Source organism: Anthonomus grandis, chromosome 10, assembly GCF_022605725.1.
Source record: "Anthonomus grandis grandis chromosome 10, icAntGran1.3, whole genome shotgun sequence".
Taxonomy (NCBI): Eukaryota; Metazoa; Arthropoda; class Insecta; order Coleoptera; family Curculionidae; genus Anthonomus; species Anthonomus grandis.
The window spans coordinates 16,415,237-16,439,311 of NC_065555.1; the positions used below are offsets into that span (position 1 = coordinate 16,415,237).

The 24,075-nt window shown below is 32.8% G+C and overlaps 1 protein-coding gene across 2 annotated transcripts in view; it reads left to right on the forward strand.

Moving 5' to 3' along the window:
- The first annotated feature begins 2,022 nt into the window (after window positions 1-2,022).
- Window positions 2,023-24,075, forward strand: part of LOC126741612 (protein CREBRF homolog) — a 75,114-nt gene continuing 53,061 nt past the window's right edge. Inside the window, exons 1-4 of one of the 2 annotated variants that reach the window (XM_050448115.1) lie at window positions 2,023-2,163; window positions 2,251-2,435; window positions 11,829-11,987; window positions 12,074-12,286. In XM_050448115.1, coding sequence (XP_050304072.1) covers window positions 2,108-2,163; window positions 2,251-2,435; window positions 11,829-11,987; window positions 12,074-12,286 — 613 coding nt within the window. In that variant the 5' untranslated portion in view covers window positions 2,023-2,107. The remainder of the gene's footprint in view (window positions 2,164-2,250; window positions 2,436-11,828; window positions 11,988-12,073; window positions 12,287-24,075) is intronic. The other variant, XM_050448116.1, reaches the window with a different exon arrangement.

The following is a 24,075-nucleotide window of genomic DNA, read 5'->3' on the forward strand; positions in this document are numbered from 1 at the left end:
TTAACATCACAACATTTATACACATTATCCCAATTTCTGTTTTTATACAATGTGTACATAAGGTCAAAATTCGCTTTTTTAATATGAGATTTTGTGTTGTTGACTTGTTTACATTCTTCAAAATTATTATTGATATTTACTTCAATTGAAAGAACAGGATGATGCCTATCAATAGGCAACAATGGGTCATCATTAATGTTTGCAAAATAAACCTTTTTGTGCTCACTCTGAACCTAGTTTATTAAGAACCAGTCTTAGTGGAAGAGGCCAATTTCTTTTCAGCTTTTCTTTTAATGTCGCAATATGTATATCAAACTTTAAGACAGAATCAACCTAAACATTTGTTACAGTCTTTATTCAGAATTTGTTCCCCATATAATAAAGGATTTACTTTTGGAATAGCTCCTTAAAACATAATTAGCTTAATCTTATTGATGTTAAATGTAAACTTGTTTTGCGCCACACCATTTTTCTATATTGCTTATATTATTATGAATTGTTTCTCCCAAAGTAGTGTTGTTATTGTTCCTAGCCACAGTTGCTTTTACTTGGTTTTAGTAAAAAAATTATCTTATGGTGAATATGGCTTATTGACTGGCCAAATTCAAAGAGTAAAAATAGCTTGTTAAAAAATAGATCAAAGGTCATAGACGTTTTATTTGATGCCAACAGCCTACACCAAGATTGAAAACCTACACATTGTTATTATAAATCATTTACATTTTATTTGGCAAGTATGTTTTTTTTTACACAGTAAAATAACAATTATAAATAAACATTTTCTGGAAATCCCATAATCTGTCAGGCATGATACGTAAATTATTAAAAGATTACACAGATTTGTCCATTTCATTATACCTATCTAGTTATTTATAAATTATATCAAACATTAGACTTATATGGCTATATAGAGTTAAAGCTGTTTTATTACCTCTACATCAAAAAGAACTTGAACTATTTAGTCTTTTATGGATATAAAATCCCACTATTAGGACCAAATGAAAATATTGAATTTTGTATAAATAATTTCAATACAGTCTTAATAACATTCCTTTATATGCATTTTGCTTAGGTATGCAAGTGATTAAGTGTGTTTTTGCAATTAAATATAAATGAGTCATAACATCACCAGATTTATTTTATAATTGCCTGCTAAATGAGTCTATTGATAACATGTAGGTAATTTTTTCCTTTAAGCAATGGATAACACGTTTCTTTTAAATTAATATAAAAATCTACTCTTTATTTCCTTCCTTCCTTTTTAAATGTATGTACCTTCGCACCTTACACAATATTGTACAAAATCCCAACAAAGAAATTCCAAATATAATTAGCATGAAGCAATAACACAGACACCTGCCCGATTCAAGGTCTTCCACCTAACAAAGGTGTACCAGAGTCTGGTAAATTGAAGAATAAACAGCGGTAACATTGAAAGGCCAAGCACTCCACTGTAAAAAATTTAATGAACTTGGCAGTGAACTTTTTCAGTTCAATCAACAATTATGTAATCGATTTTTAATCTGTACAGTATGAATTTGCATACCAAAGAAACAGATCAAAACATCAATATAATTAATATGAATAAATAACACTTGGGATCTTATGACTACAAATTCCTTTATAATTGGACTGGGGCCCACAATACTTTATCATTTAAGCATCAGTATTTTATTTGTATTTACTATCTCACTTTATGATTTACTTGGCAGGGTCATTTTTATTAGCACATTTTTAAATCCATGGGGAAACCTCGCATGACTTGTACTAATACAATTATTAAATATTTATCCGTAATTAGATCTTTTGCAAATCAGACTCATATAATTTTTTTTAAGACAGTATAATTTTTTTTAAGAATCTATATAATTGTATAATCTAAGTGAATTTTTTCCTCACTATAAGTGTACATATATTAGATAAGATAAGTAAATTAAAAAAAAAATTCATGATAATAATGTCATATTTCCTTTTTAATCTTTCCCTAATAAAGTCAAATTCTAATCAGTACCGCTTTGTACAAGCAACTATTAAAGGTCAAGAAACGGGTTTCTAAAGCAAAAAAAGTTGTCTATATGTTTTTTATCACTTCTATAGTACTATAATAATGAATACTAAAATTTATTGCATTAATAAGCCGACCTTATATTACTGGCATTTCCCGTGAGTAAACTATTCATATTATAGTAAATTAATAAAAAATTGACTGACTTTAATACAGACGTTTACCTTGATAATTTTTCTCTTTAGTAGAATGGGCGATTTCCACGATTATTCAAAAAATCCAGGAATATCAGTCAAGCAGGAACCACTAAACGAATCCAGTATCATGATGACTTCAGCATCTGTACCAATCCCTGTCCGGAGGGATCCTCCTGAGTATCGAGATTATATTTTTGAGAGTGATTCTCAAAACACTTGGTATGGAAGTTTAGGTAAGAAATATGGAAAAATACATTATTCTATTTATTTTTATGTGATGATAAAATAAGGGTTGATCAAGAAGTTTTTTTTTTAATCCACAGATCTTTCATAATACAAAGAATTATAGACGTAGGTCTAGGACAGTAGTTACTACGAGTAAAATCAACTAAATTTTAAGATACTAATTTTAAGGTACTAATTCATTGGTTTTGGGTAAAATAGTAAAAGCAAAACACTTATATACATTTTAAAATACACTAAAAATATAAAATAATACAAATACAAAGAACTTAAAATCCCAAACCCAGAGCTGTTAAAGGGAAAGCACCTCACAAGAGTATAAGGGATATTCAGACAAGAGGTTACATATCTTTGTTTGTTACATATATTTTTTTTAAACTAAATTCCCTGTATCTAATGGTAAAGCATTATACAGTTTTATTTCCTCATTCATTCTATTTCTGCTAAATATAATAATCTTTCTTTATTTAGCAAAGAGTGCTACATACAAAAAAAAAACAAAAAAAAAATATACAAAGATGTTTGCTTATCTACATTGACTTAACACCAAGTTTTCAAATCAAATTGTTCCATATTGATATAATAAAAATTATGTTTTGGAATTGTCAGAAAAGGTTAAATTAGTAGAATACAAGTTATATAACTAACATCACATACATCAAAACAATTAAAAATTAACACAAGGTTGGCATAAACAAGTAGACATAAAAAAAATAAACAGCAGAACAAAGGTATGATCTTGATAGTAGAACATTGGCTAAGTATTGTGGGTTTTCTGCCATTAAATGTTTAACTTTCTTGAGAAAACATCTTTGACTCAGTTCTTTTTATATCATTAGGCAATAAGACATAGTGGTTGAAGGACTTTAAGGATCATATCTGCGACCCTCCTGTACTTGCGTTACTCCACTGGTATATACAGGGTGTTCATTTGAAAACTACCCACCACGGATTTATCGAAAACCACTGTTTACAAAAAAAACGCCGAAATACTTCAAAAGGTTTGTCAAGGGGGACAACTTTCTAACCTAAAATTACTTCACCCCCTTTCACCCATTGATCCCCAGGGTCATCCCCTTAAAAATTTTAAATGGCAAGGGCTATCGAGTAATAGCTTGTTTTAAAGGTCTTTCGAAGTCTTTTATTTTGACGTTTGATTTTTTTAAATCGGTCGATTCGTTTTCGAGAAAATTAGAAAAAGCTTTATCTTAATTTGTTCAGCTAGAAAACAAAAACATGAAAATATCAGTTTTTATTTCAATAAGTGTTAAAAATGTTGCCCGTTAGGGTTTGCCAAATCTACAATTCGTTTATAATTTAAAACCGAAACTACCAACATAAGGGGAATGGGTGAAAGAGGGTGAAGTAATTTTAGGTTAGAAAGTTATCCCCCTTGACAAACCTTTTGACGTATTTCGACGTTTTTTTTTTAAACAGTGGTTTTCGATAAATCCGTGGTGGGAAGTTTTCAAATGAACACCCGGTATGTTGATATCTCCACATGTTGCATAGTGACTCAGATTTTTATGAATGTAAGACGCCCCCTGGAGAACATATCCAACAATTGCAAGGATTCTTTTATCTTTAAAATTTTGTCGACGAAGCATTGAAGATGAAACATTGTTCTAATGATTTGTTTTTGCTGAATAAGGTATTTTCTATATGCATGGAATGCATAGGTTGGGGCAGAAGAGATTGTTGAATAGTAGTAGATCTTCAGGGTAATATAATCTACGTAAACGCCGCGTTGCAAAATTGCATAATACTTGCTTGAGGTGTTGGTCTATAATCACACCAAGAAAGTTAACTGATGCCTGCAGAACTAATGCTGTACAATTTGCTTAGGAAGATTTTATGGTTGATGGTTTCAAACACTTTAGTGAAATAAGAATATTCCCAAGGACTTTCGCTTCCTGTTAAAATTATCAAGGACGCAATCGCATCCGTTGTTGATCGCAACAAACCCATATTGTTTTGGAGTTAAGATTTTAGCGGTCTTACTAAACTGAAGAAGTCTTGTCTGAAAGGCCTTTTCAAAGATTTTCGAAAGAAAAACTGACAGCAGAGTAGTTGGAAATATCCATGCACAAAAGATAAATTAATTAAATGTGTAACTGGAGACTTTTTACAGGTAATCATATGGGTGTTGTTATTCTGCTACTTTCGTCCTAGCATCGGAAACATGGATGGATGGATTACTGCATGGGTCTGTGGCAATGTAAAGATCATGTTAGGAGTAGAGTTTTCGACAAGTCTGTTGACAGAATCTGTTGACAAGTCTGTTGAAGAATATTGGAGATATTGATTTGCTCTCTGATCCTTCAACTATCATTACTTTAAGTGGTGGTTTTTTCCTAGGCCTTACTGAGAGATGTGCATTTATTATATCGTAAGCCGTTTTGGATTCATTTGTAGAATTAATAAGGACTTCTGAGTTATGGTTTGTTTAGCGGAAGCTAGATTGGATTTATAGGGTTTGTAGCGAAATCGTTATATACCGGGTGGTGCGTCGCCGAGCGGAACATTGCTCGGTTCCCGTTTGGTTTTGCCTGAACCGAAAATTTGGTAATTTTGCAATTACATTTAATTAAATAATTCAAGATTCGCTTATTAAAATTTTTTGAAACTTTGCACGAGGGTTTTCCAGATTGGTCTTTTCAAAAAGTTATCTTACATTTTTTCTATAAAATGTACAGGGAAGCCAATGATTGACCCCCTTAAAATGTATATCGATTTTCCTGTGTTCCGCTCGGCGACGCACCACCCGGTATATATAAAATCCAATTGTTGTTTCCAGCTGATGTCCCAATAGCCAGAGTGAAGAAACATCATTCAATTGGTACTAGTTGATCTAGAGTGAAAACCAATATCAGCATGTATTGGTCAAGTGACCAAACCTTGGTTACCTGATTTGAAAATGGCACCGAGTTTTGACAACTTCTACTCCTCAGGAAAGATACTAGTTCGAATCGATAAACTGTATGTCTTACACAGACGACTTGACCCCATCTCGGTCGAAAGTATCACAGAAGGTGATAAAGAAATTATGTTTTTTGTATGAGTTGAGTAAACTACAAGAGAAAAACAATTTACAGATGAACCAAGCAGTAGTAGAGAATGAAATGCATTGTAATGGAAAAGTTCAACTTTCAGATGATGATAACAAAATGATGTTTTTTGCATGTATTTAGTTCGAGGCAGTAGTATTAAATTGGTTCTTATGGAAAAACCAAATTATTAAAGATTAACCAAAACGAATCCAGAAATTTTGATTTACTTATTTATTTACCAGTATCAACAGCCAGAGGCTAATTATAGACACTAAATATAACATCTTTATTACATAATAACTAAACATGAGAACAAAATAGGTTAACCTATGACATTAATAAGAACAAAATTACATAAACTAATAAGTGTCAAATATATACTAATTCCACTGTGTATTGGGCCTGATTCTGGGAAGTAAAAAAAGTTCTTCCTTCTTCTTCCCAAGCTGTGCGAAACAAGGTGGAGCGAGAAATACAAGAGCATCAGAGTTTAAAGAGAATTTTTGTGATATAATGAAGGCACTAGAAACCCTGTCTCGAGATGGCAATATTGCGACAAGGAAACATGCATATCAGCTCCATGCTGCAGCTTCCAAAGTTTCGTTTATTTTTAGCCTTGGATTGAGCCAATTATTCCGCTCTTTTAGAACCAACAGTAAACGTGCTCCAATCAGTCTCCTTGGATGCAGTTCAGGCATCACAGCATATTGGTCGTATTTTAAAACTGATCAAAAACCACCGTGAGAATCCCGAAAAAATAACAGAAGAAATTTTCAAATATGCTTCTGTTATTGCGGAAAAAATTGGATTGGATATGAAATCAATACCGCGTACTGCTGAAAGACAACAACACCGTAGCAACCACCCATCAAAAAGCCCCTCAGAATTTTGGCGCAGGTCCATAACAATTCCTTATTTGGACTCAATTATAAACTCCCTAGAAATAAAGTTTTCTGAAGAAAATAGACCATCAACCTTACATCATTTACTTTGTCAAAACTACATCCTGCGCAAATGAAAAACATTTCTTTGGAAGAACTTGAAGAGGCTTGCGAGGAATTTAAAAAATTTTACGGTGTTACAAATATCCAACATGGGATAGAGCTTTGGAAAAAAATATGGGAGGAAAAACCAGAATCAGTCAAAATGAGTGTTGTGGACATCCTCAAGGAAACTGATGATTTCTATCCTGAAATTAAGAAGGCTTTACAGATCCTTGTTGCATTACCTTGTACGACTTGTACTGTTGAAAGGTCATTTAGTAGCCTTAGGAGAATCAAAACCTGGTTGAGGAGCACCATGGCTGAAACTCGACTCAGTGGCCTCGCTATGATGAGTGTACACAGGCAACACATTTTTAAAAACTTGGACGATTTTGTTAACAAAGTGACTAACGAATTCGCAGAGAACCCTAGAAGATTATGTTTCAATTGATTTTCATGTAAATATTTTGTTCGGTTTTTATTTTTAATTAAAATTTTTGTTTTTTGTCTTTAGTTCTTTCATGCTGCCCCTCACTAGCTTACCGGCTGGCGACGCCCTTGCAGTTCTGTTATGTAAAGGGGATTGTTGGGATGAAGCTTTTTAAAAGCTGAAAGTACAATGTGTAGTGTTCAAACATGGATGGATATTAGCTCACTGACAGTAAATGTCAAAAAAACTAACCTCATGTGTTTTTCAATGAATACCTATAGTGGGACTACCAGGCAAGCATGTTCTTACCATTCATACCCCAGATTGTAAAATGAATATTAACTGTACTTGTTCTGGCAGCATCAAATCAACAAACAAAATTAAATACTTAGGTGTTTATTTTGACAATTATTTAAAATGGCAGCATCATAGTGATTATGTTCAAAACAAACTAAAAAAACTAATATATAAATTTTATGAGTTATTTTATTTAAATCCAGACTGTTTCTTTCCAACCTTTTATTTGAACAATCTGGAATATTTACTGTTACTCAACTTTATATTAAAAATGTACTTAGATTCTCAATTTACAGTAACCGTTTTAAACATTTTATTAGTCATAATGTTAATTAGAGCAAATACCCATCCCCATTTTAGTGTAACTCGAAGATGTATAAAATATATACAGTAGTGGCAGAAAGTAGAGCAACTTTTAAAAAAATAAAATTTCTTGACAACTAACCAAGGAATAACAATGATATTTATCCACAATACTTTTGGTCAAGGTAGTCTTAAATCAGATAAGAATTGACCTTCTAAATATTTCTGTTTATTTTTAAACTGATAAGAATTTGTGTACCTGGCAAAAAGTAGAGCAACATTTTTCTTAGAACTTACAAATCGAATAATATTAGTTTAATTCCAGCTGTTTACCGGTTGCATTAAAAGCAAAGTTAGTTTACAATGCCTAGAGGACGGCCTTTATCCGTTGATTTAAAAACACGAATTATAGACTGTCACAAAAATGGTGAAAAACGAATCAATATTGCAAGAAGGTTTAGTTTGAATAAATCTATAGTATCGCGAATAATTTCACGTTATGTGAAGCATGGACATGTTTTACCTAGAAAAAAAACGGGAAGACCAAGAAAAACCGATAAATATCAAGATAAACAAATTTTGAAAATATCTCCATTTTTGGGTTGAAGTAAAATAAAGCAGCGTTTATCAGAAGAATTAGGCGTTCAGGTATCTTCAAGGACAATAAGAAGTAGATTATGCGAGGCCAAATTATTTGCAAGACGTCCAGCAAAAAAGCCCTTATTATCTGCAAAAAACAGACGATCCCGTCTTCTTTTTGCTCGATCTCATTTGCACTGGACAATTAATGACTGGAAAAAGATAATATTCAGCGACGAATCAAAGTTTAATTTGTTTCAAAGTGATGGAATAGCATATGTTCGACGTCCTGCAAACCAAAGGTTAAATCCCAGATACACTTGTCCAACAGTAAAACATGGTGGTGGATCAGTTATGGTGTGGGGCTGCTTTTCCGGTTTCGGAATGGGGCCACTTCTTAAAGTTGATGGGATAATGGATAGATTTATGTACAAAGATATTCTGGAGAATGAAATGGTTCCATATGCAGACGAGAAAATGCCCCTTAGGCACATTTTTCAGCAGGACAATGATCCAAAGCATTCTTCTAAATATGTAAAGGCTTGGTTTAAACAGCAATATATTCAAGTAATGGACTGGCCAAGTCAATCACCAGATTTAAACCCCATCGAGAACCTATGGGAAATTTTGGATAGGAAAATAAGGGGGAAAACTTACAAAAATAAGGACGAATTGTTCAATGCATTACACGAAGCTTGGATTAATATGGACCCAGTAATAATTACTAGGTTACTGCAATCTATGCGCCACCGTTGTGAGGAAGTTATCAAAAATGATGGATATTTTACAAAATACTAAAATTGTAATTGTATTTCAGTTTTTACTAAAAGAAAAACATCAATTCTTAAAAAGTTGCTCTACTTTTTTCCCCCCCCAGAATTAATTTTTGTACATAAAAAATATAAACAAAGAATATTAAGTTAAGTTGTTGATAGATTTATAGTGCTTAGATCTTATTGGTATTATATTTCCAATATGATTGTATTTTCTTACTAAATAAAATAGATGTGTTTAAAATAAAGAAGTTGCTCTACTTTCTGCCACTACTGTAGCTCCCAAATTATTAAATATGTTGCTGCAACAATTTAAAAACAAAAACTATTATACTGTAAAGATAAAATTGTACTTATGGATTAAAGATAACATAAATTCCATCAAGCATGCCAATAACTTCCATTGAATTATAACTGGCTAGTATTAAGTCAGTTTAATATTTCTGAATTTAATAATATTATTTAAGTAGGTATTTGTTACTGTTATTAGTCTTAGGTTGAAGTTCATTATGAACTAATTATTGATGAGCTGAATGTACATACATATAGACACATTATGTTCATTGTATGCATATTATGTCATTATCTCATAATAATTATAAATTAATATTTAATTGATTGATTGATTAAATAAATAAATATTTTTGTATGTAAAAAAAAATTTTATCGAATATCTTTTCACTTATTACATTGGTTAATGTACATTTATTTGGCAGAAACCCATGGTGGTATTCAGATATATCAAATGTAACTTTTATACAATTTAGAAACTGAATTAAAGAGACCTATTACTAGGTCTATAGTTGCTTACAAGAAATACCAGAAAATTATATTTGCCACATCTACTGAACCTTGTCCAATTTCTGAACCTCAAAACAATATAAATCACAAATCTTTGTATCTGCTATACAGGGTGTAAATAACTAGATGCGAAAAAATTCAGGGGCTGATTCTTGGGTAAATTTTAAGAAAAAAACTTTATATGAACGTATGTTTTAAAAGGCGTAATTTTTGATATACCAGGTGATAAAGATTGAAGAAAAATCGATGTTTTTTAAAATACCTATAAAATTTGGTATGCATTTTCTATGAATCAAAAGGCATTTTCTGAGGCTCACTAATTTTTTTTAATTAGTACCAGTAACATTCGTGTAAGATTTAAACTAAATAATTTTGAGGAAAAATAGGGTATGCCACTTTTTTTGATATTTTTTTTGTTTTTGTAATTCTCATTTATTTCTGAGCAAATTTGATCTCTTGACTTTCTTTTGTCCGAGGTTGCGTATTCGGTTAAAAAAATAAAATCTATCTACCTAAATGTATTACGTTACGTGTTTATTATTAATGTTTAGATGTCATTCTAATTTTTGTTTTAAACCATATGAAAGAAAAAGAAATTAAATAATTATAAAACATGTTGAAAATGACCACCCTCTGCCATTATGCAAGAGTCTATACGTCGCTGCATTTGTCGACGAATCCGATAAAAAAATTCCGGGAGAATTTTGAATTACGGCACACGAATTAATGATTCAATTCATCAATATCTAGTACCGGAATTTTGTAGTTTTTTGAAGTTTTTAAATGGCCCACATGTGTTGAAATCTAGTGGATTCATATCTGGTGACCGAGGTGGAAAAAACTGAGAACCGCCTCGGCCTATCCAACGATATGCATATGTTTCGTCTCAATAACGACGTGCGAATAAACTAAAATGGCAGGAGCCCCATCGTGCATAAACCACATTACTCTTCTAACATCTAGGGGTACCACCCCAAGAAGTCCTGCAAGTATGTCTTGGAGAAAACGAGTGTATATGTTTCCCTATTCAATCAATCTCTGTGGTAAAAAATGTGGGCTAATAAGGTGGTCTCCAACGATTCCAACCCATACATTTAAAAAAATTGCTGTTGGTGATGAGCTTTAACTATGGCATGGGAATTTTCATGTACCCAAATATGGTTATTATGGTAGTTAATGATTGCCTCCCTGGAAAAAATTAGCTTCTTCGGTAAACAGAATCTGCCATAAAAGCTGAGGGTTTTGCTCAATGACTTCTAACAACCAACGAGAAAATTCAAGACGCCTAGAAAAGTCTCATGGTATTAGAGCCTGGACTCGTTGTACGCGATATGGATATAATAACTGATCCTTTAAAATAGTCCATACCGTCATATAATTGACATGTAGCTGCAGACCAATTTTTCTAGTACTGGTGTCAGGTTGTTCATTAATTAAATTAAGCTCTTCCAATCCCAAGAACTGACAATCAATCAACAATCATCAGCATACATTTAACAGGTTAATACAGATTAATAGGTTAATACATTATTTGAAAGGTTAAATAAAAAACGAAAAATGTTAAAAGGTTAAGTAAACCATGGTGTACCATATTTTTCATCAAAAATATTTATTTTAAACCTTGCACCAACGTCACTGATACAAATTTAAAAAAATCAGTGAGCCTCAGAAAATGCCTTTTGATGCATAAAAAATGCTTACCAATAATTACTAAAATACCTACAGGGGTTTCACAGGTATTGTAAAAAAAATATATTTTTCTTCAATATTTACCACCTGGTATCTTAAAAGTTAGGACTTTTACGACATACGTTCATATAAAGTTTTTTTATTGAAATTTATCCAAGAATCACCCCTTGAATTATTTCGTATCTATTTATTTACACCCTGTATATTAAGAAAAGTAATGGGCTAAAAATAAACTGCTTAGACACTATTTCCTAACTTAACCAATTAAAATATAATGGGACACACAATCAAAAGTTTTGCCTAAGTCACTGTATACACTAAGATAAGTACTTTTATAGGCTCGTTTAGTTATCTGAAAAACCAGTCTGGTTCTATCTAATTGTTGTATTTTTATGATAAGATTATAAGCTTTTTCCACCTACACCTAGTTAATTCTATATTTTTTTATTCCTGACTAAAAGTTCTTGTTGTATTTCAGGTCTCTCAACAGAACCAGCTTTATCCCCAACAAACACGTTTGACACTTACTGGGGCAACAAAATCCTAGAAAATGACCAACTATTGCTGAAATCTGAGGCTTTGATCCATATGGACGAGGATGACATATTCCAGGTGGATAAAGCCGATCTTATCCAGGGTTAGTTACTTTTTATCCCCAAATACGTTAAAAATTACCTGATTTTATTGACATAATATGTAAGTAGCTTAGTAAAATAATATCAGTTCTGGTTTTAGGACCTACACTCGCAGAACTGAATGCAAACGATGAGAACCTCCTCGGTGACCTGAACTTTGACGATTTACTTTTACCAAATAACCAGAGATATGCCACATTGGAAAGCAACCAGTCAAATAACCCGTATGGCAACAGTTTCGGGGGGAATTACGCCAATAATAACCAACTTCTTGGTGCCATGTCCTCTTCCTGTCCTCAGGGTGAGTTTTATTTTATTTGCCATTAAATAAATTACGGTTTCTGTCACGCCACTATTTTGATAATTCATCTGCACTTGTTTACTACATCGGTTTTAAGCGTGCATGAAATTATATCAATTTTATGACGAAACTTTGCACAATAATGAAGCAATCGTATTGATTTGATTGTTAAGTTAATAAAAAAATATGGAAAATCCCACGGAATTTTGCCAATAATAATCATAATGTTTATTATTCATATTGAGAGCGTGAACGAGACGGGTTTATATGGTTAATATTATTGCTTGAGACACTGTGATAATTTTTTCCCTTTGAAGTTTCTTCTAGAAAATTTCCTAAATGGTTCTGACCATAGCTAAAAGAAAATATATACATATGTAATACAAAATATTACACAAAAATATACATACAATATAAATAAACATTAAATCTGATTTTCAATGACATTTCATTTAAATTGCATATTCAGTTATGCTAAAACTGATGGCATTTAATTAAGTGTCTTTTTATTTATTTAATAGTAAACGGACCACGTGGACTATCAATAAAGGTCATAGTAAACTATTGCCATTCACAAATCAACTTCCTGCTTGTAAATTGATTTTTAAGCGATTTTGCGCATAAATTAGGTTGTTTTTTTTATACAATGATATTTTTGTGTTGAATAGGATGAGCATGCCAAGAAAATGGCACCTAAATAAATCCAATTAGTTTTAAAATAGCCGGATCCAACTACTTGAAGTATAAATTTTTTGAATGTTTTTGTTATGATTCACGTTGTGAGTAACGTATTAACAAAATAATTTTTCAGTTCCTTATTGAAATTCAGACCACAGTTTAACGGACTGATATTCTTCATTTTGCCATTCTCTGAAATATCTAAAGACGTTCCAGGAAGATCTGCGTAATTTGAATATTTTATTGAAACATTAACTGAATATCAATGTTCTACCACTGTTGCCTGTTCAATTTTAAGTTTTCGTATCTGTAAACTCTAAATGTGTTATTAATAAATATCAAATTTGTTACAATGGGTGCTTCTTGGACCTTAAGAATATTCATATTATTTAGTGTAAATATTCTGAAGAATATTCAAATTAAAATATTCTTTATTAGTCGAACAATTAATAATTTTTTTGAAAAAGCAAGGCTGGTGTACAAGTAAAGAGAAACCATTAAATATAAAACCACAAAAATTACATGAAACAATTTAAAATAATAAAAAAAGCGAAATAAAGTCAAATTTTAAAGTGCCATCCTGGTAGGATTCTTCTATACTACAGGGTGTTTCAGATCTATGGGATCAAACTTCTAGGGGTTGTTCAGTGCAACAGTAGAATCCATTTGAGTATAGGAACCCATGTCCGGAAATGTGTCACTACGCCACTACGGCCCTAAGACGCGTTTAAATTTAGAAAAAATATCAATTACCTAAATAGGATCTGATGCATTTATTTTTACCTTTTGTATATGATACCATCACAACAATTGTTCAAAATGTCTTCCTCCAACCTCAATACACCGATTTAAACGCCGCACATGATTTCGGCGGACTACACAAAAAATTTGATCCTCGTTTTAATTGATTTCAAATGCTGCTGTTATTCGTCCAATTAAGTCTAGCTCTGATTCTACTGGAGTTTCGTAGACTAGAGGCATATCCTCATAAGAAAAAATCGAGCGACGTTAAATCGGGTGGCCTAGGAGGCCAAGAAACTACTCCACCTCTGGCAATTCAACGGTGCCCAAACCGCTGAGCCAACAGTAAAGTGAGCCTGCGCTCCATCATGCTGAAACTATATTTGCTGTCTAACGTTTAGTGGAACATTTTCAAGGAGTTCTGGGAGAACTTCCTCCAAGAAACGCAGATAAATAGGCTCTGTTAACCGTTCCGGTAGAAGTTATGACCCAATTAAATAATTATCAACAATGCCTGCCCATACGTTGACAGACCAACGATTCTGATGTTTTGTTGGAAAAATTGCATAAGGATTTTCTTCGTCCCAAACATGGCTATTCCATGGGCTTATTCCAAGAGACGGTATTAAAAATACCGTCTCTTGTGAAAGAGGCTTCATCGGTCTACAAATTATATCGTAAAAAATTTGGATGTGCAATGATGTAATCCAGAAGCCATCGACAAAATTGAACTCTAGGATGATAATCGGCTGCAGTCATACCTTGAACTTTCTGGAAGTGGTAAGGATGGAGTTGTTGCTCGTGTAGTACCCGCCAGACAGAAGCGTTACTCGTATTCATATTCTTAGCGACGTCACGTGTGCTATTTGATGGTTCATCGGCAACTCGCTGAAGCACCTCTTCTTCAAATTCGACCGTTCTTACGGTTCGAGCAACACCAGTATCATGCATCTTGGTCTTAAACATGCCTGTCTCAGCGAGCCGCCGATGAACCGCAATAAACTTTTTGTATCCAGGATGCTGTCGTTCGGGATAACGTTCATGATACAACCGCGATGCTGCTCGTGCATTGCAGTTTGTTGCTCCGTATGCCAAATGCATATCCGCCAATTCTTGATTGGTAAAGTTTTCCATTAGCAATAAATGTTTAAAAATTGTAAGCTATAACATTTTTAAACATGGCATTGAGAATTGACATTGATAAGCGTTGATTTTAAACAATTGTTGTTATGGTATCATGCACAAAAGGTAAAAATAAATGCAGCAGATCCTATTTACGTAATTAATGTTTTTTATAAATTTTAACGCGTCTTAGGGCCGTAGTGGCGTAGTGACGCATTTCCGGACATGGGTTCCTATACTCAAATAGATTCTTCTGTTGCACTGAACAACCCCCAGAAGTTTGATCCCATAGTTCTGAAACACCCTGTATAATAAGCCCTATCCAATAGTAAAATCAATAAAAAGAGTGTCGAAAGGTCTTAAAAAAAAATTTATGTTTTCAGATTTATTAGTAAATGGTTAAACACCTTTTACCAGTGCAGATCTTGAAATAGGTAAAAGCAGAATGTGATCTTGCTTGATTTTGCTTTCTTGTGAGAGAGACAGGACCCATGAGTGCAAAACGATTTTTATAAATAAGGGTAGCAACTTCTAATATGAATGAAGATGTAAGATTTTTAGTTCAATAAGTGTGGTCTACAAGACTCTCTTTGAAACTTATTTACTTTAATCTTCTGCAAAGATTAAGAGCACCATTTAAGAGCACACTAGCTATATCACACCTACAGTGGTGGCCAAAAGTATGGAAACTTTAAATTTTTTCAAAAAATGCAGAAAATATCGCAATGCGAAAACTCTCAAAAATATAAATAAACAGCCTATCAGCAAATAAAGAAATTCCAATAGAGGTAAAGCAAAAGAATGTTGTTTATTAGTTTTGATGAAAGAGGAGTTATTTCTCTATGGCCAAATGTATGGAAACCTTTAATAAAATCATAATAATTGTTTACTACAAGCTGTTTAACGGTACGATTTTGTTTGAGTGAAGACAGGCATCATGCCTAAGTGTAAATACATCTATTGATTTAAAAAGTAAAATAGTTAAAATTTACCAGAAGGGTTATAAACAAATTGAAATAAGTAAAAATTTAAACATTTAAGGCACTGTGTCAAAAATAATTAAAAAATTTGAAGAGAGAGGAAATGTTTCGGTAGCCCACAAGCAAGGAAGACCAAGAAAGTTGTCCAAAAGGGCTATAAAGGAAATGAAAAGAATATCGATGAACGACCCAAAGAAAACTTCTATAGATAATTCTGGAGAAATGAGTGAAATGGGGATTTCTGTGTCTGCTCGCACGGCGAGAAGAAGGCTAAATGAAGTGGGGCTTTTTGGAAGAGTTGCTGTAAAGAAACCACTAATATCAAAGAAAAATAAAAAGGATCTCTTGAAATTTGCACGAGATCATCTTACCTGGTCTCACCAAAATTGGAATACTGTATTGTTTAGTGACGAAAGTAAGTTTCAATTATTTGGGAGTGACGGGAGACGTTATGTCCGGCGACCAAAAGGTGCAAGGTACAGTCACAAATACCAAATGCATACGGTAAAACATGGTGGTGGAAGCGTAATGGTGTGGGGTTGTTTCTACCGATCAGGTGTTGGTCCTCTGGTTAAAATTGATGGAATAATGGACCGTTTTCTACACAAAGACATATTGGAGAACAACATGTTGCCTTATGCTGAGGAGGAAATGCCATTGAGATGGTTGTTTCAGCAAGACAACGACCAAACACAAGTCAGAATTTGTGAAAAACTGGTTAAATGAACAGAGCATTGCTTTAATGGATTGGCCTTCACAGTCCTCAGATCTGAATCCCATAGAGAATTTATGGGATCATTTGGACAGGAAGATTCCAAACCATTCGATTTCAAACAAGGCTCAACTGTGGGAAATACTGCAAAAATAGTGGGCTGCCATTTCCAGTGAAGACTGTGCAAGACTTGTCGATTCTATGCCACGAAGATGTGGAGAAGTAATAAATTCAGAGGGATATGCCACAAAATATTAGCACATTTTGATTTAGATGTAATTTATATAAATAACTTTCTTCAGTTTCCAAACTTTTGGCCAAGAAAATATTAATTTTATTTCATTTTCTTTTTATAAAACGTTTAATTTCAAATTAATATGTTAAGTTAGGTAATATATTATATATACTTTATCACAATATGAGTAACATTATTATAGTTCCTGGTTTCTTTAAAAAAAAATACATATTAAAAAAGTTTCCATACTTTTGGCCACCACTGTAAATCCAACAATACGCAAACAAAGTACAAGCTACAAACGCTATATAAAATTAAAATTTGGCACACATCATTAGTACCCTAAATACTACGTTTTAGTCTATTCTAGCTCATTTTGCAAAACTTCGGCGGGACGTCATTATAATTATATATTAAATCATTACTTTCACCCATAGCAAAATGATCAGCAAAAACTCTACAAACAAACAACACACCTACAAACAAGTTATACTTGAACAGGTGTAGTAAAGAAAATAAAAATAAATAAAAATTCCAATAATAAGATTACGTAAGGCTGCCATTTTGCTATGGGTAGAAGTAACGACTTAATATTCTAGGACTATAAAGCATTCAGTGGGAGCTGTCAAACGATGTATCGCATGACATTCTACTTAATTTTATTTTTCATAATGGCATTCCGCCGCCATTTTGAAGTTTTGCAAAATGAGCTAGGGACCAAAAAGTAGTATTTAGGTTTGCTAATGAGGTGCGCCAAATTTTAAATTTTTATATAAAAAACGCATTCAAAAGATAAGAGGGGGAGGACAATTAGAGCCGCACTTTATATCAAAAACAAGATGATCCCGATTCCTAAGGTACGACTTAAACCACTCCTCAAAAGCCATACCTTTCAGCCTATACCAGGAGATGGAAATAATAGTCAGTGACGTATTTTCGGCTTTAGGGCGCGCCGAGTGAAGCAAGGGAAGAGGGAAATAAATTCAGTGGCGGCAACAGTTTCTCTTTAGTTATTATTTATAATTCCTATTATAATGGGATAGTAATAAAGAGGTAAATATGTACTTCCTATCTCCAGCTTATTTCATACAAAGAGTTTCTAGTTTTAAAAGATAAAATGATTTGAATTTCACATATGGGCTTAGTACTTTTACTATATTTATAAATTCCTATTATACAGGGTGTCTCACGACGAATAGACGCGATCGATATTTCGGAAACTAATTTTTCAAAAATTTTGAAAATTTGGCAACATGGCACAGTCGATGGGGGCTACACAACTAAAATATTTTGACAGTTGTGACGTTTCCGGTTATACCGGAAGTAGGTGTCAACTTCGTTATTTTAAATGGAACACCCTGTATATTTTTACTTTTTTGGCTTTTACGTGAAATTCTAAGTATATTTTGTATATAATGTCCTATACCTAAGTGTAACCGTTTTTGACATATTTTTAATTTCATGTGAAAAACTATGTTTATAAGCCCTAACATAATTACCGATTACTCCCTTTTAGTAGCCTTTATTTATTGGTTAGTTTTGGTTTTATTTTAGAGGAAGGACCACTTTAAAAGACTATTTTAAAATTTGGCTGAAAAAAAGATACAGGGTGGTCAAAAACTAGCATTAAAAATTAAAATGAAAAAATCATTAAAAGTCAATTTTTTTAAATGGAAACCCCCTATTTTTATAATTTTTTCATAAAGATAATTAAAAATAAGGTTAACTTTGTATAAGGTTATCTAGTCCAAAAATTGATAGTTTCCGAAATATTGGCAGTTTAAATTTGGCCTAATATTAAAAGCCGTATAATAACACGGCTCAAGGATTGTTGATTAGTTGGGCATGACGGTTGTCATAGTAACCGCTAGAAGCGGCAGTAAGACAATGGATTATATGCATTAAATTTATAAGTTACTTGCTATTTAAGTTTTCTTCCTAAAAGTGTAGTTTAATTAAAAAGTGTATATTTCTGTTATAATCCATTATCTTACTGCCGCTTCTAGCGGTTACTATGACAACCGTCATGCCCAACTAATCAACAATCCTTGAGCCGTGTTATTATACGGCTTTTAATATTAGGCCAAATTTAAACTGCCAATATTTCGGAAACTATCAATTTTTGGACTAGATAACCTTATACAAAGTTAACCTTATTTTTAATTATCTTTATGAAAAAATTATAAAAATAGGGGGTTTCCATTTAAAAAAATTGACTTTTAATGATTTTTTCATTTTAATTTTTAATGCTAGTTTTTGACCACCCTGTATCTTTTTTTTAGCCAAATTTTAAAATAGTCTTTTAAAGTGGTCCTTCCTCTAAAATAAAACCAAAACTAACCAATAAATAAAGGCTACTAAAAGGGAGTAATCGGTAATTATGTTAGGGCTTATAAACATAGTTTTTCACATGAAATTAAAAATATGTCAAAAACGGTTACACTTAGGTATAGGACATTATACACAAAATATACTTAGAATTTCACGTAAAAGCCAAAAAAGTAAAAATATACAGGGTGTTCCATTTAAAATAACGAAGTTGACACCTACTTCCGGTATAACCGGAAACGTCACAACTGTCAAAATATTTTAGTTGTGTAGCCCCCCTCGACAGTGCCATGTTGCCAAATTTTCAAAATTTTTAAAAAATTAGTTTCCGAAATATCGATCGCGTCTATTCGTCGTGAGACACCCTGTATATATAATTCCTATTATTCTGTTTTTGAAGGTGGTAGACATTGGTAGAGTAGTAATAAATAGATACAGTTTACACTTGATAACGGTTGCGGATACTACCAACCGAAACGTCGTGTTAAATGTTAAAATAAAGGCATTGCAAGTTCGAGAACCTATTTATTACTTTCCTATTATTCTAATTACGGGTAGAATTTTTAGTAAATAATCAGCGTCGCAAACCCTAAAACTCTTTCAGGTAGGTCAGGTACCTATAGTCTGCAGTACTAGCTATAAGGGTTGTATCCCTAAAATATCCGTTACGCAGGTATACACACTTTAGTTCTCAGGTAGGTTATAAGTTGCAGCATAGAGAATATAAAAGGTTTATTTATTATATTTCTCTAAAATAAAGGCCTTTTATTATATTTCTCTATGAGTTGCAGTGCTAGGTTACCTATAGTTGGCAGTACTAGGTACAAGGGTTGTATCCCTAAAATATTCCTTATGAAGGTATACCCACTTTAATTTTCAGGTAGGTTATAGGTTATTATTTTAAAACACTTACTTAAACATTAATTTGGATTATTATTATAACCTATTATTAAATTACGTATTTAAAAGAAACACAAAGCCAAAGTCAAACTAAAGATAATAGACATAGTTTTCTAGGCGATTTCTGTCTCTGTACCCAACCCAACCCAACTCTCTCTCTCTCCCCTATCTCTCTTCAAAACCGACGGTGCCTCTTCAGGATTCCTCGCGCGATTTGGATATACGGGTTTTCGGACGTATGGGGTTCTCCCAAAAAAACAATGTTCATGTAAAATTTTTATTAAAAAAGAACAGACAAATTTTGTAATAAGATTTTGTATTTGGGACTTAAACTAACTAACGTAAACTATGAAATAAAACTTATATAGTAGCGAGTATACTATGATAGATTAGTCATTCGCTATCTCATGCGGTCCAAGAATCGTCACTATCACTACTTTCGAAACCAGTGATAATAAGAGGTTCAACCATAACTTCAGCTTGCGTATCCAAGTCCCACATTTTTTGTTCTTCTTTAATGACGTGCCCAATACACTTCTTCCAATCATCTGCTGTCACGCCATTAATAGCTTCACTTAACAACAGCTTAACGTCATTTAATTTAAAGGTTGTATTTTTTCTCGCAACTTCACCTTTTATCTGCGCCCATATAAGTTCTATCGGATTTAGCTCACAGTGGTATGGAGGTAATCGCAATAGAGTAACTCCACATTTATGCGCCATTTCATCGATAACATATTTAATATACCGGTCTTTATGTACCCGGACAATATCAAGCAATTGTACTTTTAGCAAATTTTCATCAAACTGGATGTCTTTTGATTTTATCCAGTCTATTATGTCGGCTTTTTGGCAAGCAGACGTAGGTAATTTTTCTACTCGGCGACTGTGATACGGCGCATTGTCTATAACGATCACCGAACCGGGTTCCACAAGCCGTAATACTGATGAAAACCACTTTTCAAATACGTCACTGTTCATGTCTTCATGGTAGTCGCCACTTTTTTTAGATTCGAAAACGTTAAGCCCGCCATCCAAAAATCCAGAGTTACTACCTATGTGGGTAATTATCAGACGACGGCCCTTACCGGAAGGACATTTCAAGCCTGTCGATAACCCGTCAAGGAATGCTTGCCGTGAGCTTGTGACATTTAAGTCCTGCCATACTTTTGAGCGAGTGTGTCCCTCATTTAACCAAGTCTCGTCAGTATAATATATCTTATTCCCTTTAAGCCTATGGTCACGTATTTGTTTTAAAAATTTTTTTCGCCACAACACAATGTCATCTTTCTCAATTAAAAAGCTTTTGCGATTTCGCTTCAAATACCGGAAGTTTAAACCGCGTAATGTTCGCTTTAAAACTCCAAGGGATATTTTGGTTAAAGAATCATCATCATCTACTTCAGCCTTAATTTTCTTTAGTGTTGGCATTTCATTTCTAAAAAAAAACTGTGCACTTTGCCGCGAAGTATATATTTTATATCATCCTCTAAAACAATTTTCTTTCTACTTCTTGTTTCCTTTTTTTGCTTCTTGTTATTAACTTTAAGCGATCGGAAAACTGTTCTAGGACATAATTTTGTTAAATTTCCGCACAAATTTGCTGCGTCTTCGGCACATAAATCGGGATTTTGAGCGCGAGTACTTTCATATACAGTTTTTACCCTTACATGTTCGCCCATAGTTAAATGTTTTTTCACTTTTACCATTATACTAAAAATTAATATTTGAAATACACTTTTTTCACAAATTTCACAAACAAAACAACAAAAACACCGTATTAAACACCGAAGAAAAATACCGTAAATTAATAATATTATAAGTAATAAAATAAATTTATAATATATATTATTTATTATAATAACGTATAATAACGCAAGCAACTGCAACAACACTAAAATAAACAATAAACCCGCAAACACGCCCATGGGATGTATCAAATCGTATAACAAGGAAAGCATGTTTCTGCGTTTATAGACGTTGCCATTCTGTTAAAAGTAATGACTGTTTATCTCGCTGCCCCATTTACCGCGAAACAAGAGAGAAAAGGACGAGCAATATACTTGGCACCACTGCGCGCTTTATGCGAGCAAGGCGGGCCTATGACAACAGCCACTGAATTCACATAATTGGAGTAGGCGCGTGTCACCGGCTTTTAATGGATTTTGTATTTAGGGAATTAAATATTATTTTAAGCCACTCTAGTTGTGTTGCTTGTTGGTTTTTTCTGACGTCACTGACTATTATAAACGACTTCGACTATAGACAGCAGTATTCCGTTATGCAGACAATCAAAAGCTTTAGATACATTTAGCGGTTGGTTTACATTAAAGTAAACGTCAAAAAGTCATACACGGGGTGACACAGGAAAAATGGAACACTTAATAACTTTTTTACTTTTCAAGATAAACAAATGAAATTTGGCATATCGATAGAACAGTCATAAGAACATTTTTTGACCTATTTTGGTATTTTTTGTGCCTTCCGGTTTAACAGGAAGGGACACTAACTTTTTTATTTTTAATGGGAGAATTGGTATATTATTACGTATTTTGATAGAAAATAGACTAAGAATAATGATACCGCATTTGCTACTTTTTATTTTATATTCATAGAAAAAATCAATTTTTTAAATTTTGAAATGAGGTGCCATCATTGTATTGAAAATTTTAATTTTTAATCAAGTAATCACGGAAAAATAATATTCGTTGTGTTTTATTAATTAAATCAGTTTTTCAGAAATGCAGTCAGTAAACATTTCAAATATTAGTAAACACAAGAATTCTTTCAAAAAAGTGCGGCAAATTTATTTAAATAACAAACAATAATTGTACTTGACAAGACGTCATGTATTATGTCAGTTGAAAAATAATTTAAGAACGCGTCAAAACGCAGCCTCCTAGTCAAGAAATCAAAGCCTTCTACGCTATTTCTATTAATTAAATGCGTTTATTTATATGAATTAATTTGTTTTTTCTTATGGCATCAATTTAAAAAATAATCATACCAAATTATTGGGAAAAAAACGTTATTTCAAAAGTGGTTGTTCCCAATAACGTGCTTTTTCAAAAAATAAAGTAAATACCAAAATTAACGGTTTGGACATTTTAAATAGGCGTGTAAAAGATTTGAGTCATAAAATGCAATTAAAACTATTTTTCCCTGATTACTTGATTGAAAATTTTCAACAACAAAACTTTCAACACATTCGTACCATGAATGTGGTATTTAAAATTTTATAATATTTTAAAATTTTAAAAATTGACTTTTTCTATAAGTATAAAACATAAAGTAGTAAATGTAGTATGTATCATTTTTCTCAAAATAAAATTTTCTACCAAAATACATAATAATATACCACATGTCTCATTTAAAATAAAAAAGTTAGGGTCACTTCCGGTTCAACAGGAAATGACATAAGATGTTCTTATAGCAATTCCATCAATATACCAAATTTTATTTATTTATCTTGAAGAGTAAAATAGTAAAGCGCCCCTCACGCGATCAGTATTACAGTATTTCAAAATCGTGTGAGGGCAAATACTGATAGACTGTCAGTCGTGAATGAATGACTGATGTGATTTTCGGGATCCTGAAAAGTACGTCAGTCATTGGGGGCAGAGCTAAAAGATTGATGAAAATACTGACCGTGTGAGGGCGAGACTGTCAATCATTCCAACAGTCTGAATTGCATCGTGCACCGACAGAGGCAGAGATAAGTTGAGTACCGTGCACAATGGAAGAAACTCAGGAAACGACCCCTCTGAGCTACACCTGATTTGGGTGAAGCAGAAGAAAAAAGAAAAAAATATATTTTAACGAAATTTATAGACCTATACCGGGTGGTGCGTCATCGTAATATAGGTCTATGCCCCCATTGTGGAATTCAAGTATATCTGAATATTGTGACAGAGATAAGAAAAGAAGAGGATATGAAGCTCTGCTTAAAATTTTTGTGCAGTACAAACCGAATGCGACCATTGACGATGTAAAATGTAAATGTAAACAAATCAATACGCTAAGAAGCAATTTTAGGCGAGAGTTAAAAAAATTAAGGATTCCAAACGGACTGGAAGTGCAACAGACGATGTGT